Consider the following 21,376-nt stretch of genomic DNA (forward strand, 5'->3'; position numbering starts at 1 on the left):
GCCATCTCTTTGGAGCAGCAATTTTGCTAAATGATTCTTCTGGGGGAAAAAGTATAAATTTGATGTTAATTTTTTCTGAGTATTAAAATAAACCTGGGTACATTAAAAGAGTAGTTTGAAAAATTAGCATATGGATTTTAAGATCAAAAAGAGATTCCAGAGAAAGTCAGCTGCTGCATCAGCTTCATCCCAAGCCTGGTGCTTCCTTTCTTCTCTGCTTCGTGCACCACTTCAGTGGGCGAAGCTGAGCATCCGGTCTAAGGTTGTAGAGATTATTTTCCAGGTGGAAAAAAAATCTTTCTTTCCCTTGCCCTGGACCATGAGCCCTTGGCCAAGAAAGCACTATGAGAAGGGAAATCGAGAAGATCTTTTTATACATCGTCCTCATTTCACCAAATGTTTCTGGAGTTCGTACTACGTACCAGGCATGGTGAGAGGTGTTCTCGTGAACATTCGCGTAATCTTGGCAACCATGCTGTGAGATACTTGAACAGATATTACATAAGCTGGGAACTACTGAGGCCAACCACAAATGCCTCTTCTCATTGCTGCGATTTAAGACATGCAGTGCACCGTGCTCTGCCGGAGGCCTGGTGACTGTACAGGTCAATCCCGTCCCCCTGGCCACAGTGATTACATGACAGAGCTTCCAGTGCACCGCTGAAAATCCTGAAAGTGGCTAGAATCCTCACTCCTCAACACCCACGTCCTATTAGACTTCTAAGCACAGATGATAACTCAGGCAAACGGATTCCTGCTTTATGAGAAGTCTTTAAGGAGAATGACTAAAATGATGCCTTCATGTATTCAGATTTCTATCTTTTGCCTATAGTCACCAAAAAGAGCAGTTAACGATGAAAATAATTACCCTAAAATGTCAACAATTCTCTCAGCACAGAAAAATATAAATCAAATTGTTTAGATTAACAATTCAGCGTTATCATTTGTTAATACGAGAAATGAAATGTTTTCTCTGTTAAAAACATCACAGATGAAAGACCCAATTTGCAGGGTATTCTGTGAGAACCACAAATTATCTTTCACAACCACTACAGCTCATGAGGGGTAATTTGCAAACGCCTCATAGATTATTTTCAGCTGTTTATTGCTGCTGTCATATTTATAAATTCCCCTATAAAAATGCCCTTCCTTCAAAGAGTCATAGAGCCTTACTGAAGGAATACTGTGAACAAATATCACGTTTAGTGTTGATTGTTTCTGAGAAAATCATGTAAAATATAGTTTCTTCATTATATTTAGTGGAACAGTATCACTATTTTTGCTCTGCCAGAGATCACAAATTCACAATAGCAGGACCCAACAGACATGAGGCATACAAAGACGGCGTAGGAGGAATTTCTTCCACAGAGATCGTGGAGAAAGAAGACCTAGTGTCAAATCTATACCTGGAAAGCTTTTAAAATTAAGGCAAAAATCCGTGACCCTGTGGGAACAATCTTGTGCTTCAGATGATAATATGCCCACAGACAACTGGGTATTTTATTTTTTTCTTACAAAAATGAAAGACTGAAAAGTGAACCATAGGATTGCCTCCCGAAGGTTCATGAAAATCAAATCTCATTACTCAAGTTTACCAAGTTACCCCAGAAATATCACACTCGTCTTAGATCCAAAATATCAAAGGAAGTGGCTCAATTTCTAAAATGATCTATCCATAGCACCCATTATCATAATTATACAACTGTTAGAAACCTATAACTTTCTATCACAGATCAGGAAATAACTGTTTTCACTTGGGTCAAACCCACCAGTGTATCCATTGCTAAATGCTATTAGACAGAAAACTACCAGCAAATGATATTCCAACCTCACATGGCATCACTGGGGTGTGGTTTACATGCACAACTTCAGGGAACTATCCTGCTTTCCCTTGTGATGAAAATGTTTTTTAAAATTTATTTTTTAATGCTCACAATGCAATAAAATCTCAAAGAAACCTCCCTCCGGTTGGGAGAAGCAGCTTTCTAACCCCTCACTTTCTTTTCAGATTCTTGACTGGAGTATCCACACCTACTTTTCACTCCAATGACACTGAGTATTCATGCGGATGGATAGGATGTGACCCAGTTTCAAAGACTCATCAAGAAGAGCCAGAAAAAGAAAAAGAGGATTGGGAGTTGGGAAAGTCCTTGGAGAGCATTTAGTCTAGGTCTGGCAAATTTCAGAATAGCTGTGACCAGCCTCCCTACCTGTTTCAGACATTGCTAATGTCTGGCCTCAGAATCTTTTTTAATCTGTTTTCTAGGTACCTACTCCTGATCAACTGGAGTTGACTTATGAGACTAAACCTATCTGCTACCCTCATATAGTTCCATATTCTTATTTTACAAAGAGCAATTGGAAGCATGGAAAAGGAAAGGAATTATCCCGAAGTCGCACAGATAATTAACTGCACACCTGATAAATGCAGCTTGCAGGAGCATGGAGTTAGAATGTATAATACAACCCAACCCCTGCCATTCTTCATTCATTCTGGTGAACCACAGTATGAAGACTATGGGATTATTATATTAATTATTTGGAAAAGAACAATTATAGTACCACCATCAACATTTATTGAACACCCAGTTTTGTGCCAGTTGTTTTCGGTGTAGTATTTTCATTTTCCTCTAAGTCTCAAATTAACCAAAAATGTGAGCATTTTACTGCCACATGACAGATGAAGATACATAATCATTGGGTTTGGGTCGCTTGTTCAAGGTCATATCATTAATTAGTGGAGTAGGAATTTGAATGAAGGATACATGGGTTTCTTCTTATGCGTCTATCTACTTTTTAGTATATTCAATATTATCCATAATAAATGTTTTTAAAAAAAGAATGACTCCAAAGTTTTTAGACTGAATAACCAGATAACTAGAATGACTTAAATGTGGAATCGATTGCATTTGATGGGCCTATTTGAGAGGCAGGGACACTGAGTAGTCAAGGGAGAGAGGTTGGGCTTGGGAATCACCAGCTCATGAAGAGTGTTTAAAGCTTGAGAGAGGACAGGAACCCTGAGGCCCTCCGACATGTACAATCAGGAGATGAACAAAGTCAGCAAAGGAGGCCTAGGAGGGTGGGCAGTGAGGTAGGCAAAGAATCAAGTAAAGAGGTTTGCAAGGAGAACGTGATCAGCTTGGCCAAGTGCTGCTCACAGACCAAGAAAAATGAACATCTGAAGTTCAATTTTGGATTTGGTAATGTAGGAGCTACAGGTAACCTTGATGAGAAATGATTCACTGTGGATGAAACCTGGTTGGAGTGGGTTCCAGAAAGCATGAAAGAGAGGAAGTGAGAAGAGCATAAAAAATGAGAAATAACACAAATAAAATAATTTGATAATAAAAATAATTTTGGCTTAAAAAAACTGACTATATCAGCAAAAATCTGGAAGTTGACAGATGAAGGCTAGTGAAGTAATAGCATATAAAATGCCCATGCACTATGTTTTCACTCTGAACTTCCTTTTTATGTTTTAAGACAAATGTACACTCCAGTCTGCCTGAGCCTGGTCATATATAATTTGGCCTTGAAGTAGGAATGACATTCAGACACTGATCTTGACCTCGTGCAGATCTTTTCACCCAGAATAGAATGTGGGAGCTCTTGGTGAGTGCAAACTGTGGGAGGCCATTGGAATAAAGAGTCTTTGATCAGCACTGTCCCTTTCCCACCACAGACTGGCAAAAGCATTTTCCATGAGCAAGAGTCCACTGACTGACTGTCAAAGCATTTATGCTGCAGCCTCTGGTCATGCCCCCTCTTCCCAGGGAGGGGAAATGTACGTCAGCTCATTTATCCTCTCTGGCCCTTCACTTAGCCTGAGTCATATATATTCTAATCTTCACTGAGATCAAAATCCCACTAAGGTCACTAGGAGATTTGCCTGGATAAGGGTGGCTAAATAAATCCTCAAATCTCTCATGAGCCATGTTGGGGAAAAAAGTATCCCAGAAACTGTTTTCCACCAAAGCACGTGAGGGCATTTCCAATGGTCTAACAAGCATTATGCTGATTACACTGTTCAGAGGTTTATAAACTAGAGCAAAGATTAAGTAAATCACTCTCTTGACTGACAGGGAGAGCATATATTTTAGAAAGCTCAGGATCTTTGACTGGAATTTCTCTGTAACCACATATATAAAAACATTAGGCACAATGATGGATACCTTCTGATACAGGAAGCTCTGTCTTTAATATCTACTTACACAGCCTCTGATTTAAATATTCCCTTCATTTTCATAAGATAAAAAGATGGTGAAATAAGTGAGTGAACAAATTAGCATTTTAGGTGTTTTTTTTAAAAAATGGACTGTGACATATTTTTATCTAAAGCAGGAGTTGGCAAACGTTTTCTGTAAAGAGTCAGGCAGTAAATATTTTTGGCTTTTTAGTCCATGTGCTCTCTATCCAACATTATTTACAAAAACAGCTGGTAGATATCTGACAAGGTACTTGTATCCAGCTTATAAAAAGAACTTATATCTCAACAATAAAAAGACAAATAACCTAATTATAGGCAAAAGATCTGAATAGACATTTCCCCAATGAAGATATGCAAGTAGCTGACAAGCACATGAGAAGATGCTCAGTGTAGTTAGTTATTAGGGAAATACAAATCACTTCACGCCTACTAGGAGGGCTAAAATAAAAAAGATAGACAATAGTAAGCATTGGTAAGGATGTGGAAAAATTGGAAGCCTCGTATGTTGCTGGTGAGATTGTAAAAAGGTGCTACCACTTTGGAAAACAGCTTGTCTGTTCTACAAAATATCAAACCTAGAGTTACCATATGACCCAACAATTCGATTCCAATTTCTACCCAGGTGAAATTAAGACATATCTGCACAAAAACTTGTACATGAATGTTCATATCAGCATTATTAATAATAGTTAAAAAGTGCAAACAACCCAAACGTCCATTTACTGATAAATGGATAAACAGGATGCTATACATACATACAATGGGATATCATTTGGCAGTTTAAAAAGCCAGAGTAGTGACTTCCCTCGTGGTCCACTGGTTAAGATCTCCCTTCCAATGCAGGGGGTGCGGGTTCGATCCCTGGTCAGAGATCCCACATGCTGCCCTCATGGCCAAATAAATAAATAAAATAGAAAAAAAAAAAAGCCAAAGGACTGATCCTTGCTACAACATGGATGAATCTCGAAAACATTAAGCTCGGTGAAAGAAGCGAATCACAAAAGGCCACATGTTGTATGATTCCATTTATCTGCAATGTCCAGAATAGGCAAATCCACAGAGGCAGAAAGTAGGTTAGTGGGTTTCCTGGGGCTGGAAAGGGGAGTGGGATATCAAGAATGAAGGGGTGTGCGTGCGTGTGTGTGTGTGTGTGTGTGTGTGTGTGTGTGTGTGTGTGTATAGGGGGTTTTTGGGGGGGATGTTAAATTGTTCTAAAATTACATTGTAGAGATTGTTGCACAACCTGCAAAACACTAAAACCCAACAAACTGTACACTTGAAATGGTGAATTTAATAGTGTATGAAATATATCTCAGTAAAACCCTAAAAGAAGGACACAGGTAGCATCCTAGATTTGCTCCTATGGGCTACAGCTTGTCAACCTCTGTTCTAAGGAATAAGTACATGAAAGTGTGAGCTTCAAAGTTTTACTATGAAACATTTCAAGATACTATAACGACATTGCCTAGGTAAGTTTTTCGCATAGGGGACGGGACGTGGCAAGAAGCATTGACTAATGAGAGGTGGTGGGTGTAACATACATCATTCTTACCAACGGTAACAGCAGCAGTAATAATTTAGCAGCTAACCATTACTGAGCACTCAACTATAAGCATTCACTAAGCACTTTATTTATATGAATTCATTTATTTCTCTCAAAAGGAACCAGAGGGGTCCCCCCAAAGCCAGACTGAATCTGGGTGCAAGACATACTCCATTACTGGTTAATTTTTCTCCTTTTCTGTGGTGATGAAACAAATCTCTGTCTTTAAAAACTAGGCTGTTAGAAATGCAACCAAAGCACCAATCAACCTTGTTTTACAAATATGAAAACTCAATCTCAGAGCAAGAGGGGAGAAATGGCCCTGTACTCACTCCTAAATCCTTGGCTTACATTAGGGTTAACGTCCAAATCCTACTATGACCTCAGAAAGAGGAGTCTTGCCGATACAGAACTCGAAAACCGGGTATAAGGACCTGTAACTCCAAAATTCTGTGGCTGATGGGGTGGAGAATGTGTTGGGGCTTTTGATAAGGTTTATAAAAGGACAGTGGTTCATGGGAGTGAGTGTCCTGGAGAGTTAGCACAGAGGATCCAGTTTCTCAAAACTCTGGGCTATTTTTATTTCTGGAGCAATGATCCTGCACTATGCAGAGCAGCTGTTCTACGTGGCCAACTCTAACTCAGATTCTGTTGCAGACTTGAAATACAGTATAATTGGTAGCTACATCACTAATCCATTTCTATGAAGTTTGCTGTTGTCATTCCTACCGGCCTTGACCTCCTTTTGTCCCTTCACAGCACCCACCAGTCAACTTAAAAAAGCAAATGTCAAATATATAAAAAGCCCCACCTCATAGCTGACATTTAGAGCAAAGACTTGCCTTGGGTTACTCACCTCCCCCTGGGGCATCTGCCCATCTGCCCATCAGCTGTGTGTTTAGATCCTAGTAAATACCACCCAAACCTGAGAAACTCATTTGTGTCTCACAGAACCCATCTAGACACAACATGTATGGGGGATCTCATCCAAGATTCCCGGAATCTTGTTCCCTCTGCTTGGAATGCTCTTCCCACAGATCTTTGTATAATGGCTGTATCTCATCATTCCGATCTCTACTCATGTCACCTTCTCGGGGAGGCCTTCTCTGAGCCCCCATCTTCCCCCAATCTGGAGAAGCATTGCCTCTGTCATACGCAAGTATGAACATGAGTGTTCTTCCCTGCCTTTGCTACTCCCAACCACACTTCATTTTCTACAGAGCATTAGCCACTACCAGAAATTCCCTCTCCCTCCCTCCCTCCCTCCTTCCCACCTTTCTTCCTCCCATTCGTGCCACACTTGTCTGTTGTCTGTACCTCCCACACAAGTGGAGGCTCCCCTCCACTGGCAGCAACTTAGTCGGAATGGGTCTTCACTGGGCAGCTGCCACCCCAGCCTCAGGGTGGGGATGCCAACAGTGCCCTCTCACTGTATGAATCATCATCCCCTGACTCGCTCCAAAATGCCCTTTGGGGTGCTTGTTCTCAGTTGTATCCTCAGCATTAGGTACATAGTCGATGCTATATATATATATCTATATCTATATCTATATATTGAATTATCTAATTAGAAAATGAAGAAATGAAACATCTCTTTGTAAATGAGCCTATAAGGGAAAACACTGAATTTGAAAGCGCCAAGAATTGAAGTTTGTCTGTCAGTTTAATCTAGCATTTCTCAATCTCACCTCTACTGACATTTTGGACTAGACAATCCTTTGTTGTTGGGGGGCTGTCCTGTGCCTTGTAGGATGTTTGGCAGCATCCCTGGCCTCTACCCACTGGATGCCAGTAGCTCCCCTCCTAACCAATCATGACAATCAAAAATGTTTCCAGATGTTGTCAAATGTCTCCTGGGGGTCAAAACTGCTCCTGGTTGAGAACAACTAATCTAATCAGTAAGTATTAATTTCTGCTATGATAAAACATTCCCTTTGCTCAGATCTACAAACTAGAAGTTTATCCACGTAGACTTGACACATAATTCCTAAATACTAGTTAACTCATATACACCAAATATATGAAATCCCACCAAAGGAAAGTTGATAAGCTGAATATTTGCCTATAACATTTTGGCAACATTATTTACCCAATCCTAAGGAAAGCTGTATATTAGATAGTACACTCAGTTTAAACAGCACGTACCTGACAAAAGCTAACGGTCATTGATGTTAAGCAATCTCTTTCTTAATCATCTAGTTAAAATGAGATCCTTTGTCCTAATATCAAGCATCCCCCTTCATTACACTGCCCAGAATTACGCAAATGAGACCATTTAACCCACATTTTCCAGTTTCCCCCAGTGAATGGATCTAATGTGGTGTATGTTCCCTGCAAAGGAATAGATCAGAGCCCCCCCAAATTTACTAGTAATCATTAAATTTTATACTTAAAACAGGTGAATTTTTGGTATGTAAATCATATCTCAATAAATCTGTTAAAAATATTAATTTCTATAACCAATGCCTCTAATGCCTATAATGTCTGTTGCTGATCAGATTAGCTATTCTAAGCATCAGGTTAGATGCTTGGACCTCAGAAAAGACATCTGCTGATGCAGGGACAACTACTGGGCTAACACAGTTGCCATTAGGAATGGACACTAAACAGTTTTTCTACTCCTTAAAATATCCATATTGGTCTGTATCATTTTACTATGGTGTGGATTGCAGTTTTAGCTGCTGAGTGACTCTCTTAGAGTTTGGTCAAGTACTGTGTTCCTATTGTTTGGTCAGTAAACTGTGCAAGTGTATGTACCTACAGAGAGCAAGTAAATATGAAACCCATCTTTCTCAAGTCACTTAGTCAGTATTTTGACATATTTACCACATCAGCCCTCACACTTGGCACTAGGAATAAAAAGGTAATTGGGATGGTCCTTGTCTCTGGAGAGTTTATAATTTATTCAAGAAATGAAACTAGAACATCTTAGAAGAGATTTTAGATTTTGGTATGCTAAAATTTACATTTTAAAGCAAATGCAAATAATTCAGAATTTATTACCTAGTGCTTAAAAAATTCAGAAATATGAACTTCTTACCAAAAATTGAGATTAAGTATTTTGTATTTGTCAGAGCGAGAGTCTAGAAGGAGAATACAGAAGGTCAGACAAACACCCCAAGGAGGGGAAGAAATTCCCTGCATGGTTATACCTTCCAACTTGGCTCAATTCCTCCCCTCAATGCATTTATTTTCTTCTCCAGGTCATTTCCACCCTAGCATGATGGGAACAGTGTTTATGACTCTTGTTCTATTGGGCCTGGTCTCTCCATTGAGAGTGGAGTGGAGAATTAACACCATGATCTAGGTAATTTATGGAACTCAAGTCAATAACAACTAAGTAAGGGCAAATAGGTTTCTACAAGTTCAATTCAATTTATAGAAGCCTCACTGAGGGTCCACTATGCTCCAGGGACTCCATCGGGTTATGCTGTGAAGGACAGAAGATGAAAAGTACGAAGTCTTTGACCTCTAGGAGCTTCTAGATGACTGCTCAGATTTTCAATTCACTTGTCCTGTGTAGACATAGCTTTAAAAATAGCTGCTCTTTTAAAGTTCTCTGGTGGGGAGGGACAGGGGGCTGTGGGAGGAACTGTCAATTACAGGGCCCGGTTATTATTCATTTGTATCTAGAGTGCTGGCAAAAGCACAAGGTCAGGAAATATTTATTGAATAAATGAGCAAATGAATGCATAGGTATACTGCCAACTTGAAGATAAAAATGGGCCACCTCAAATCCTAGCAATTTTATACTTCCGCATATCCAGATATTTTCTTGTTTGTTTTCTCTTTTTATCCCCAAATCAACCCAGAGTAAGGTGAGGGAGATAATAATCCCAACCCTATTTTAGATAGAACTTCAGGGACCCAAGACCACACATTTAGCAAGTTATAGAGTAAGTAACAAACCTACGTGGACCTTACAGTCCCAGGCTTGCATCTCCAATAACAACAGAAAAATGGATTAGGGTCCTGACACACACAGCAGGTTCCAGGGCTCTGGAGAGACTTGGTGGGCCAAAGAGAAAGTCATACCACTTCTTCCTTTGCAGTGGGAAAGCAATTAAGCAAATTTAGCATGCTAGTGGCAGCTGGAGAGTTGGCAAGTTCCTCAAGAGAAGGACTGTAAGCAATGTCATAGGCCAAGAAGATGTATGGGGCCCATTTATGCACAGAGGCTGACGTATAAATGGAATCCGGCCCAGTCTGACTGACTGCCCTTTCTTCAAAGATGTCATTGACAGATGACTATCTAAATGTTTTTGTTTGAAAAAAAAAAAAAACAAGAAAAAAAGAAAGAAGAGAATAACACATTCACACACACACACACACACACACACACACACACACACACACACACACACACACTCACACCTACACACACAAAACCAAAACAAGAAACTTTCTATCCCAAACAGACATATGTAGCCAATGAACATGAGAACACCAGATCAGATCTGGGAGCAGTGCAGGCTTTTCAAAGTAGTCCTTGATAATAAACTAAAATTGTACACCTTTCCTTTCAGAAAAATTTCAATTTAACACAAGGATTTCATTGAAGCCCCAAATTGCTGTCAGTTGGCTGTATCCCATCTGCTGTTGGAAATACACTGGTGGGGGAAAAGCCTGCTCACCTATTCATCTTCACCTGCCAAAACAAGGTTTCTTCCTCAATTAAAATGGGCTTTTAAATTTTAGAGTAGTAAACAATGTCTACTTAAATTTGCGGAGAATACACAGAAGAAAGTGACCAAACCTAATTACCCAGTGACATGACGGGTGAGTCAGAGTCAATGAAATTTGGGGGAAGTGCTGAAGAGGACTCTCTGCTTTTTGAGACATAAAGGTCCTTTTGAAGTCACTGCCTTCACGGTGCTGCATCCATGTCAGCCTTCAAGATCAAAACTGAGCAATTCTGTTTTATCTTATGTCTATAAGACCCGCTTTAAAAAAGAAGATTAATAATCATCAGATTTAGAAGGTAAGGACTAAATACAGTTCCTTGGATAACCTTGTTTCTTTGTCTTGCTCTGTAATTATCTTCTGAAAATGGGCACGAGTTGACACATAGTGAGTCGTAGTAAACAGGAATATGTCTCTTCCACCCACTCAGGGTGGGCCAACCATGTCTCATAACTTGCCTGTGGTCTCTGGCCAACTGTATAACTCAATAGTAGACAAGCATGCCATTTGGAAAAGTCATGGTCTTCTCCACAATGGATACACAGTGCCCAGGCTGAGTCCATGTTTTGCCCATACTCAGCCAAATAGACATTTATGAAATATAAGCCATTTGGAAACATTTGAGCACACAGTTTGTAAACTTGGACAGATGTGGCTGGGATGGGCACAGTGATCTTAGGGCCAAAACAGAGCATCCTTCATAATGACTTAATGAGAAATTCAAGGAAAAGGTTTTAGAAAGAAATTTCAAACACACAGACAGATAGTTTGGTTCAGACCATGTCGTTATCAGCTGTTGCATGTGGCCCCAACTCCAGGGAGATAACATGCCTCCAGAACTAGCTGGCTGGGTCAGCCTGGAGGCCAGTAAGGCTGACCTTTAAGCAAAAATAAATCTTGCTGAGTTAAATGATCCTGTCTCCTATTTTCCTCAAGGAACATGAGACAGTAAGAACAGCAGCCCTGAATTTTCACAGTCCTTATCTCCTGGCTGATTAGTTATAGGTCTGCATAGTTCAAGATGAGCTTACAGGTCAGATACATAAGACTGTCTTCCTTGCTATACCCAAAAACCCAGGAATGACCGGGGCACAACTGTCCCCAAATCTTTCAATCCCTGCTAATCTATGAGAATACAATTATGATGTATAGGCTATACCAGAAATAAAGTGGGGGAAAAAGGAATATTTCCCAGCCAAGGAACAACCACTTGAAACATGTCTGATCCATTTGAATTCCTTCCCACAAATATTCAGTGTGTGGAGCCACCACAGAAGCTGATGTTCAAAATCACCCTATAGTACAGCTTACTGAGAGAGGCTACTGAAAACAAAATGACTCCCTTCGGTAAATCTAGCCAATATCAGGATGATACTTGGAGTGTCTCACCCATCCGTCAACCAAAGGCTCCAACAATTATTTATCAGAAATAGACAATGTGCCAGACACGCTCTTAGGCTCCATTTTCTCAGCAGCTGTCCTCAAAAGAGGGCTTGTGGCAGTTTCTGGTCCTTTAGGCCAAATACCACCAATGAAAGCCGCCAGCCAGCCACAAAAATCTACTGACACTCTTGAGAGTGAGAGAGATGGGAAAAGCCAGAGACAGGGTTTCTTTGATAATTCAAGACTCAATCATAAAATGTTTTGGCTTTCTTCTGGTCCCAAACCCAGCACCTGTAGATACAACTAACTCTAATCACTCAGGGGGATTAGGGCGATGAAAATCTCATGCTCTCCAGAGAGGTGCACATTTCAGCTTGTATTTGCCTAAAACAAACCCACAATTTCCTTGTATGGCCCCTGTTATCCTAATGACATAGAAGTGGAAGATCTGGAGCTTACTTTAAGTGTTCACGGCACCTACTGTCAAGAAATGATCTTTTGCACGCACCAACAATTTCTTACTGGCTCAGAGTTTAAGAATAAAATCCTGGGAAATATTTCTGCTTTCACATCAAACTCCACCAGCTTTCAGAGCCCTGGATTGGAGAAGATGATGCTAAGATGAAGAGGAAGTAGTTTTTAATGTTTTTTACCTTTCAAAGCCAAGTTTCTGATACGTGGAAGTAGCTGACAAATGATGAATGGACACCATGCTTACTTTACATTCATTGATTGAAATCCATCATTTACCTGCCACCACGGGAGACTTCCGTTCATCCAGGAGTTGGATGGAGGTACTTGCTGTCACCACATTGCTTTTGTTAACTGTTCCTGTAAGAAGAAACAAAACAAAACACGATGACAAAAATGAAGACAGTCACAGAGCTTATGTTAAGAGAGTGATGGTATTGGTTTGCAGTCACCAGTTCTGTAGACTGTGCTGGGGCTTGCTTCCCAGAACTCGGAGCTGGTCAGCCCTGTTAGGCGATAGGTGCTGGGTGGGCGGTCCTCTCAGCTGAAGGAATCACTGCACCAAGTTATGACCACCCCTAATGGGGAATGTCCAGCCGCTTCACATCAAAATTATTAACTACCATGGAGGGACCACATTTTTAAAAATTTGTGGTTACTAATACCAGTGTTTACTCGTGTCAGTTTTCATATTTATATTGCCTTTCTAAATATAGACATGGAGAGCTGCTTGAGATAAAGTTTTGAAATTATTTTACAGTGAGTTGAGAACTCTAGCTCTGATCTGTTGGTTAAAACTTTACTGATCTATAAAATTCTCACTTCAAGCCAGGTTTTTCTGAACAAAACCATTCTAAACAGGGATAGAGCTGGAATGCAATCCTTACCCCAAACTCTTATTAATGTGATAACAATATGGTATTAGTATAAAGAGATTTTTAATCACCAACAATGTTTCTAATACTCATGAATTAAAAGACGCTGAGCACAAATTCCTAATGCCTGTAGTTAATAATTGTTAGTCCAGTGCCTGCCTTTTAAAAGGTTCAATGAATGTGAGCCGAGTGGAATCCAATTGAATTTAGAATCAGGGAGAAGGCAGATCTGAATGTGAATACACTTATGACCAAAGCAATTAAGAATTTTCTGGCCCGAGTCTAAGTTGTAATAAAAACCAGCTTCTTTTCCAGTGTGTACAGGTATTCAACACACAGGAGAAAAAAACGAGGGAGAGCTCCACCACAACACCTGCATGTGGTGATTTTTAACATTTTCTCCAAATCTAAAGGGGCCACGAAATCTCCTAAGATATTATGTCATCCATAACTTTACCATGAACAAGGTAAATTCCTTTTTTATTATGCAATTTCATTGAAAGTTCAGTGAAAACCCCACCTGCCAAAAACCAATTAGACAACAGCCAGCCTTAATTAATCAGAATTTTTTTCCAGACGTAATTCTTTGTAGGAAAAATGGTGAATAATAACAAAGCAAACTGACACGAGGAGCCATCACGCACGCACGCACGCACGCGCGCGCGCACACACACACACACACACACACACACACACACACACACACACACAGCACTTCTGGGAGATGCTCTCATTACCCATAGCTCCTCCTCTCTGTCCAGTATTGGGAAAAAGCCCTTCTGGATAACCTGATGGCTCCTGTCCAGATCTAGCAAGCTAAGTTCTATTTGTTTCTTTAGAAGACTACGAAAAAGAAAGTATCATGAGACTGCACGATAAAAGAAGATATTATTATTGATAGATTTGCAGCAGAATTAGAAAGTCCACTGTCTCTTAGTTGATATTTTCAGCAATGAAATGTGATACAGATAAACATATAAAGAAAGAGCCTTAGTACCTGGAAATTTATATTTGAGAACACATGTATGTGCATGGCCATGGGTAAACATAGGCCTGTCACCACAGGAGCACAGACTCCAAGAATCTTGGCCCTTAAAGGAACCTAACTGATAATCCCCTCTAAAACCCCACCTAGGGAGGGAATTTCTACAATAACACTTGGCCTTTCCTTGAATATCTTCATTAACGAGGGACCCTCTTCCTAATGAGTCCATTTAAATAATTATTAGACAACTCTTGTCAACATCTCTTCCACAAATTTTGAAAGCCTTATTTCTAAAGACGTCTTCATTCACGGAAATGAGCAAGTGCCAAAACTCCGGGAGGGGCTATGACACTAAGCGTTAGAGTCTCCATTAGGGTTGACTTGGGAATGCTTGCAAGAGATTAATACAAAAGGCCCTAATATAAAACATAAGTATATACTGAACTGTCCAGAGCAATCCAAGTTTATAGAACTATGTCTTATTCATCTCTGAAGTTCCTACAAGGCACGGTACAGAGCCTTATACAGAATGAGCACCAAAAATATCAGATGCACGAAACAAGAAAAAGCCGAGGACAACTGAAAAGATTTTCCAGTTTGTCTTGCTTCTAAAACTGGTTGAAATAAGGTAATGTTCAGTTCTTTTTTGGAGGGAGGTGATCTTTGTTTTTTTTACAATATCGTAAAACCTTAAGACTGGAAGAATCATTGGCTACGTGCCTCTCATTGGTCACCGCAGCTCCCTGTCAGGAGAGCACGAGGCCAATCAAAATCTTAGTCCTTACTCTTGCATGTTGATTTAAATCAGTTCTGATGGAGAACTGTGGGCCTCCAGAGTGATCTGACTTGTTGAAGGTTCTGGCAATGGATGTTATGGCTGTATGAATTTTCTCTAAGTAGGGCCATGATCACATTTTAGATAAAAAAAAAAATCTATTGAGAAGTCCGTATTCAAATTCCACATGGTACAAAATAACAGTCCTGCTTCCTGACATGCTTTTTACACAATCTGGTTAAGTTAAAGCTTCCTTTTATTTGGAGCAGCAACACTTATGGAACTGGTCACTGGTTCAGAGCTAGGCCAATATTCAACACTGGCTCTCAAGACTGAATTTGGCTCCCTTAGCATCCAGCCTGCTCCCTCATACTCTGCACGCAATGCCCAAGCCAGCGGGACCAAAGGGACAGAGCCAGCCTCCAACAAGGGCACCCACCTGTGCTGAATGGGATCGAATAGACAAAGCTCCCTGGAATCTGCTCAGCGGCTCTTCGGTACCAGAGAGGGAAATGGTCTGCATTAAAGATGTTCTCCTTGTCTCCAGCTTTCAGGAAGTCCCTTGAAATAGAAAAGAATAAGAAGAGCATGGCACCACTCAGCAAGGAAAAGCCAGACACGAGTGCATGCCAGCAGCTTTTGTTGGGTAAAAATAATGTTGGCTTTTAGAACCCCAACCTGCTTTTCTCAGTACAGAGAGGACCTGTGTAACATTGTGTACCCCAGATTACTCCGAAATATCTTGTAGAGTCCTGGCAGTCAGACTCCAGTGGGTGAAATGATTTTTCCTAGTAGGTCTAGTGAATTAATAGTCTTAGCATCTGAAGCAAGCCAACAAAGCCTCCAGAAATCACACCAGAAGACCAAAGGGAGTCAGAAAGCTTTGTCTTGCCTTAAAATCCAAACACACAGATACATATCCTTGAGAGGATCAACATCTTAGGTAGATCTCTCTCTTCTTATAAAAAGGGTAAAGGAGGTAAAAATGGGTCCACATGGGAATCTTTGCTTCTTTCCCCCCCTCCCTACCCTCCGGCCAAACAGGACTGTTCTTACTTCTGGATACTAGGGACTGTTGTGGTGAGACAGGTCTAGGTTTTAGGCAGAGCTGAATGATCTTGGGTGAGTTACTTGGGTTAGTTACTGAGTCTCCGAGCCCCATTTGTTCATCTACAAAGTGGGAATAATAATATTACACTTACCACGATACTATCACAATAACATAACACCATGTGTGAAGGGGCTAAGTAAACTGAAAGTGGCTCACACAAATATATGGGATTCTTAAAGCCCAAGAGTTTTTTTCATTCTCTATGCTTGAAATGGAAGCTGTGAAGTGATAATTTCTTAGACTTAGGACTGTCTTAGGACTGACTTAGGACTTAGGAGGAGAGCAGTAACCATACAGCGGAGGCTGACATCACAGGTTGCTATATGTGTGTTACTACACGTGCTCCAAAAGGCCACACTGAAATCACAGGATATATTAACATTGGGGATGGTGGCAGGTTACAGAAGCCATGAACTATAATGGATCTAATTCCAAAAGCATGTGGTGGGGACAGGAGATAGACCCTCAGTGTAGGAGCCTGATGATAGTATAGCTCTAGGATGGGAACTTTATATTACCCAGACCTATCACCAATACTTTGAACTCTTCCTTGTATGCTCTCTTTAAAAAAAAACATAGAAATTCTAAAACCTTTCTAGACCTGGCTAATAGAGTGCATCCAAATAGTTGGGTATCAACAAATATCATTTGATTGGAGTGGGTAGGCAGGTATAAAACGCTAAGACAATGGAAGTCAAGGTGCCTCTACATGAATCAATGATAGGATTTTCCTGAAGACAAGAATTGTTTCACCCAACCAGATAACCAATGAGTGTTCACTTTGAGTCACAATAATGTCACAAAGAATAGAATTCATAGTTGTAGATACTTTTAGCTTCCTAAAGCAGTTTCACATCCGAAGGTTTTCTGATCCTCACAGTAAACCAGGGAGATCATTAACCCATTTTTCAGATGTATCAAGTGAGGTGAACCAGGTACACATCCCAGCAGTCCTGAGTGTGGTCCTGCCACATTTCAAATCCATCACAATCACCTGTATATCAGACTAGCAAGGTGCTATGTTTTGTTGCTGTTAGCACTTTTCTTGTTTATTTGTCTTAATCTCAAAACATACAACAGTTTTTCACTCTGAGCATTAGAAAGTCTATTCCTGTGTCTCCCTTTGCCACTCTGGGTCCTAAAAGGAGAAGGCAATGTGTATCCCAACACTTCTAGTCCTTCCTAAGAACTTGCCTTCTGTTAAAGTAATTGTTTGGGGGTACAGGGGTAAAGAGGAGTTGAAAAGAATCAAGTCACAACTATAGTCAACTTCATAAATGACAAATTTGAGAAGTTGTGGAAGAAAGAGTCCTCCGATGGGCATTAAAAGCCAGTTCACAAAGCATCTAAAAATCTATGGATCTGCCACTTACCAGACCTGGTCTTAAAAGATCATATGGTGTGTGTCCGGACCTCATCTAAGAGACACAAGAGCACAGCTAAGCTGGGCTTAATGGGACAGGAGTGTTTCCTCATTGGGCTCCTGATGGGCCAACCCCTCTCAAATTGGTGGCCACCCTGTGCCTTGGTTATCCCCACCTCCCCCCTCTCAGAGACCCTTAAGGTCAGGATTTGTGAAGTTCCATGGTAACCTCTGGAATCACAAACACACACTCTGCAAACTCTCTAAATCTCAGGCTCCATTCATCCTTGGCCTAATAATGTCTCTTACTTCAGAGAAAAGCAATTGAGAAAACATATTAATGGGCTCAGGAAAGACTTCCCAGGCTCATACCAGCTCTGGTCAAACACCAATTTGAAGAATTAAGACCCTGTGGCTCTCTGAAGACAGACACAGGGGCCGAGCAGTGGTTTAAAAGGGCATCTGGGGCTTCCCTGGTGGCGCAGTGGTTGAGAGTCCGCCTGCCGATGCAGGGGACACGGGTTCGTGTCCCGGTCCGGGAAGATCCCACATGCCGCGGAGTGGCTGGGCCCGTGAGCCATGGTCGCTGAGCCTGCGCGTCCGGAGCCTGTGCTCCGCAACGGGAGAGGCCACAACAGTGAGGCCCGCGTACCACACACACAAAAAAGTAATAAATAAATAAAAGGGCATCTGAGGGCTTCCCTGGTGGCGCAGTGGTTAAGAGTCCACCTGCCAATGCAGGCGACATGGGCTCAAGCCCTGGTCCAGGAGGATCCCACGTGCCGTGGAGCAACTAAGCCCATGCGCCACAACTACTGAGCCTGTGCTCTAGAGCCCGCGAGCCACAGCTACTGAGCCCATGTGCCACAATTACTGAAGCCCGTGCACCTAGAGCCTGTGCTCCGCAACGAGAAGCCACTGCAATAAGCCCGCACACTGCAATGAAGAGTAGCCCCCGCTCGCCGCAACTAGAGAAAAGCCCGCATGCAGCAACAAAGACCCAATGCAGCCAAAAGTAAATAAAATAAAATTAATTAATTAATTATTTTAAAAGGCATCTGGGTACTGAACTTGGTGACACTCTGCCCACTGTCCATCTGAGTCTCTTCAGAAGAACAAGGAAACACTGTCAAACCCGAGAGGCACCAGAATGCCTGCTCCCAAGTGTGGGGCTCTACAGGCCCTCAGTCTCCGAGCTGAGGCACAGAGATTTACTAAAACATATACAAACAAATAAACACCAGACTTGAAACACTGTTTCTCGGGACAGGCAGGAACTCCTCAGCAGAGCTGCGGGACAGCTGAATGCCCTCCAGTCATTTGTCAGGAGGTGAGTGAGTCCTCCCACTGGCTGTTCCCCTACCAGCCACACCATCTCCAGAGTTGAGCGAAATGACTCACCAGGGCGGGAGAGGACTCCAGGACAGTGGACAGAAGCCAACAAACGTGAAAAACACAGAGTCGTGGAAGGGCCAACAATGGGCAGGTGAAGACATACACTGCGGCCCCCGAGGTAGAACAGAGAGGAAAAATGTCAACAGGCCTGGGGTGGCCTGAATTTTGTTTCTACTGCTGGTGGAATCAACAAATGGTATAAGCTACCCTTTCACTGTCCCACTTCAGGAGCTCCCTACTTACTGATTGGTGAGCTGCTCGGCCCCAACAAACAGGTTGATTCTTGAGAGGCCTGTGCGAGTGCCGAGGAAGGCCACCTCCACACCCTTGTCAGAATTCCTGAAACAGAGCAGAAGGAATCAGGGGGATTCTGCCAGACAGTAAGCAGATAATGGCTTCTGCATTTTAAGACTCATGGAATGTTTTATGAAATAACAGTCTTGAAGCCTGAAATTTTGGAAGAAATTATAGAAACATATGCACACATGCACACACAGGATGCAAACTCTTATTCCTTACAAAAGTTTTCGTGGTAATTCCTGCCAGAAAAAGTAAGAAGTCCATGACCCAAAAAGCAGCATGAGGAAATAAATGCATCCCGAATGCTAAATAAACACACCTTTATCTCAAGGTTCTGGGTGCAAGTTCAGAAAGAGCAGGCCAACGTTGAGGAGAGGAAGAAAAGCCTTAGAGCTAGTTCTTTCATCTGATGCTACCAAGCCTATTCTTGGTTCTGAGACCATTAGTGGGATCTGCCATTAGTGAAAAGAAGCAACTGAGTCACTGACTCAAGTCTGTAGTATCCCACAGCCTGGAAATGTTTAGGACTTGAATTCTACACCATTTTGGGGGTACCAACTGGTAACTTCTACTAAAGAATAGGCCTCATCCTCACCACCAACCCCAGAGGGATGAGTAAAGAAATGACTTCTGTAAATAGCCCTACAGGATGCCACACATAGGAACTCTAAGGACAGCCTTAGCAAAGAAGACTCATTTGAAAATTCAGCAAAGATTTTTTTTTCAACATTCAAGGCAAATTTTATATGTTTGAACATGTTCTTCAGGGTTTTCTCAGTGGATACTTCTTCAAAAATACAGCAAATGGTCTTTCTCCACAAATATATAGTTTTATTCTACAAAAAAATATGAAGAGAATACTGATTCCTGAGTTTGCTTCCTGCCCTAGATGCTAGTAGCAATTTGATTCTAAGCTTTATCCATGTCATCTTCAGTATAAGATAATTTAGTTACTTGATCTCTGATGGTTGTCAAAGTGGTCAATACTACCTTTAAGTATTTAAGGGATGAATAAAAACAAACATTATGCATTTGTTTCTGCTTGTAGCCTACACCAAATTGCAAAGTCGGGCTGCGCAATCAGTTACAGATGTGGACTACAATGCAAGCTACCATTTTGGAAATCTTTAGCATCTGTTAGGGGTGAATCAGCAATCTTTCCACAGGATTTTGAGTTTCATGAGAACCTAAAAGAAACATTTCCACTAGAGAATGCAATCACAGGAAAGGCTTTGACTCTTTCCAAACCTCCCAGGGAATAAAATCCATGCAGGTAAGCAGTCCAAGGATACCCCCAAATATAATGAGAGTGGTTATATCTTTGGAAGTCCAGACTCATGTATTAAACTACCTACCTTACATCTATGCTTAGGAGTCATTTTAACTACAAAATGTCTAGAAAAGAATTCTGGCCATGTCCAGTCCCAAACCTGCTCTTCCTTCATTGTCTCCTGTCCTAGGAAATGGCACCACTATGTACCCAGGTATTGATGTCATTAACCTGAGAATGATCCTTGACAGCGCAGCCTCCCTACCCTCACACCATGAACCCATCACCAAGTCCTGGGGGTCTTACTTCCAAAGCATACCACAAGTAAATCCCTTGTCTCTGTGCCCACTGCCACTGCCTTGGTCCAAGTGGCAAATCCCTTGAACTGCTGTAGGAGCCTTTACTATTTTTCTTACCCCCATGACATTCTATTATCCACATAGCAGTAGAAGGGTCTTTTTTAAAAATGCAAATCTGATCACCTCCTTCTTAAAATCTTAAAATGTCATTCTTAAAATTCTTCAATGATTTTCCAATATACTGAGTATAAAATCCAAAATCCTTAATCTGATTCCCAAGGTCCTGAACCACCAGGCCCTACTGTACCCTTGTCTCCTAACATCTTCCAGCCTATGCTCTACACATCAGTTCTGTTGGCCTTCTTTAAATTCCTCAACCATGTCAAATACTGTCTCACCTCAGGGCCTTTGCACATACTGTTCCAATTCCCTGGAATGCTCCCAGGGAACCCTTGAACTAGTTCCTGCTCAGAAAAGCCTTTCCCGTCTTCTATCTCCACTCTAGGTCTTGTTACTGTCTACATGTCTAATTTTCCTTCATAGTTATCACAATTCTTAATCATATAGCACATTATATATCACAGGTACCATGATGGTGAGGACTGTGTTTGATTGAGTTACCTCGATTTCACCAATACCTAGCCCAGTGCCTGGAACATAACAGACGTGCAGTCAATATTTGATGAATGAATGAATGAAAATGAGAACAGAAT

At 41.3% G+C, this 21,376-nt stretch overlaps 1 protein-coding gene across 1 annotated transcript in view; it reads right to left on the reverse strand.

The window, feature by feature from the left end:
* The window catches only part of CACNA2D3 (calcium voltage-gated channel auxiliary subunit alpha2delta 3), a 795,852-nt gene that overhangs the window by 136,245 nt on the left and 638,231 nt on the right, over positions 1-21,376 (reverse strand). The window contains exons 25-27 of the mRNA XM_032649095.1: positions 19,038-19,133; positions 15,365-15,486; positions 12,570-12,650 (exon numbers count right to left, since the gene is read on the reverse strand). Coding sequence (XP_032504986.1) covers positions 12,570-12,650; positions 15,365-15,486; positions 19,038-19,133 — 299 coding nt within the window. The remainder of the gene's footprint in view (positions 1-12,569; positions 12,651-15,364; positions 15,487-19,037; positions 19,134-21,376) is intronic.

Source organism: Phocoena sinus, chromosome 11 (genome assembly GCF_008692025.1).
Source record: "Phocoena sinus isolate mPhoSin1 chromosome 11, mPhoSin1.pri, whole genome shotgun sequence".
NCBI classification, from domain to species: Eukaryota; Metazoa; Chordata; class Mammalia; order Artiodactyla; family Phocoenidae; genus Phocoena; species Phocoena sinus.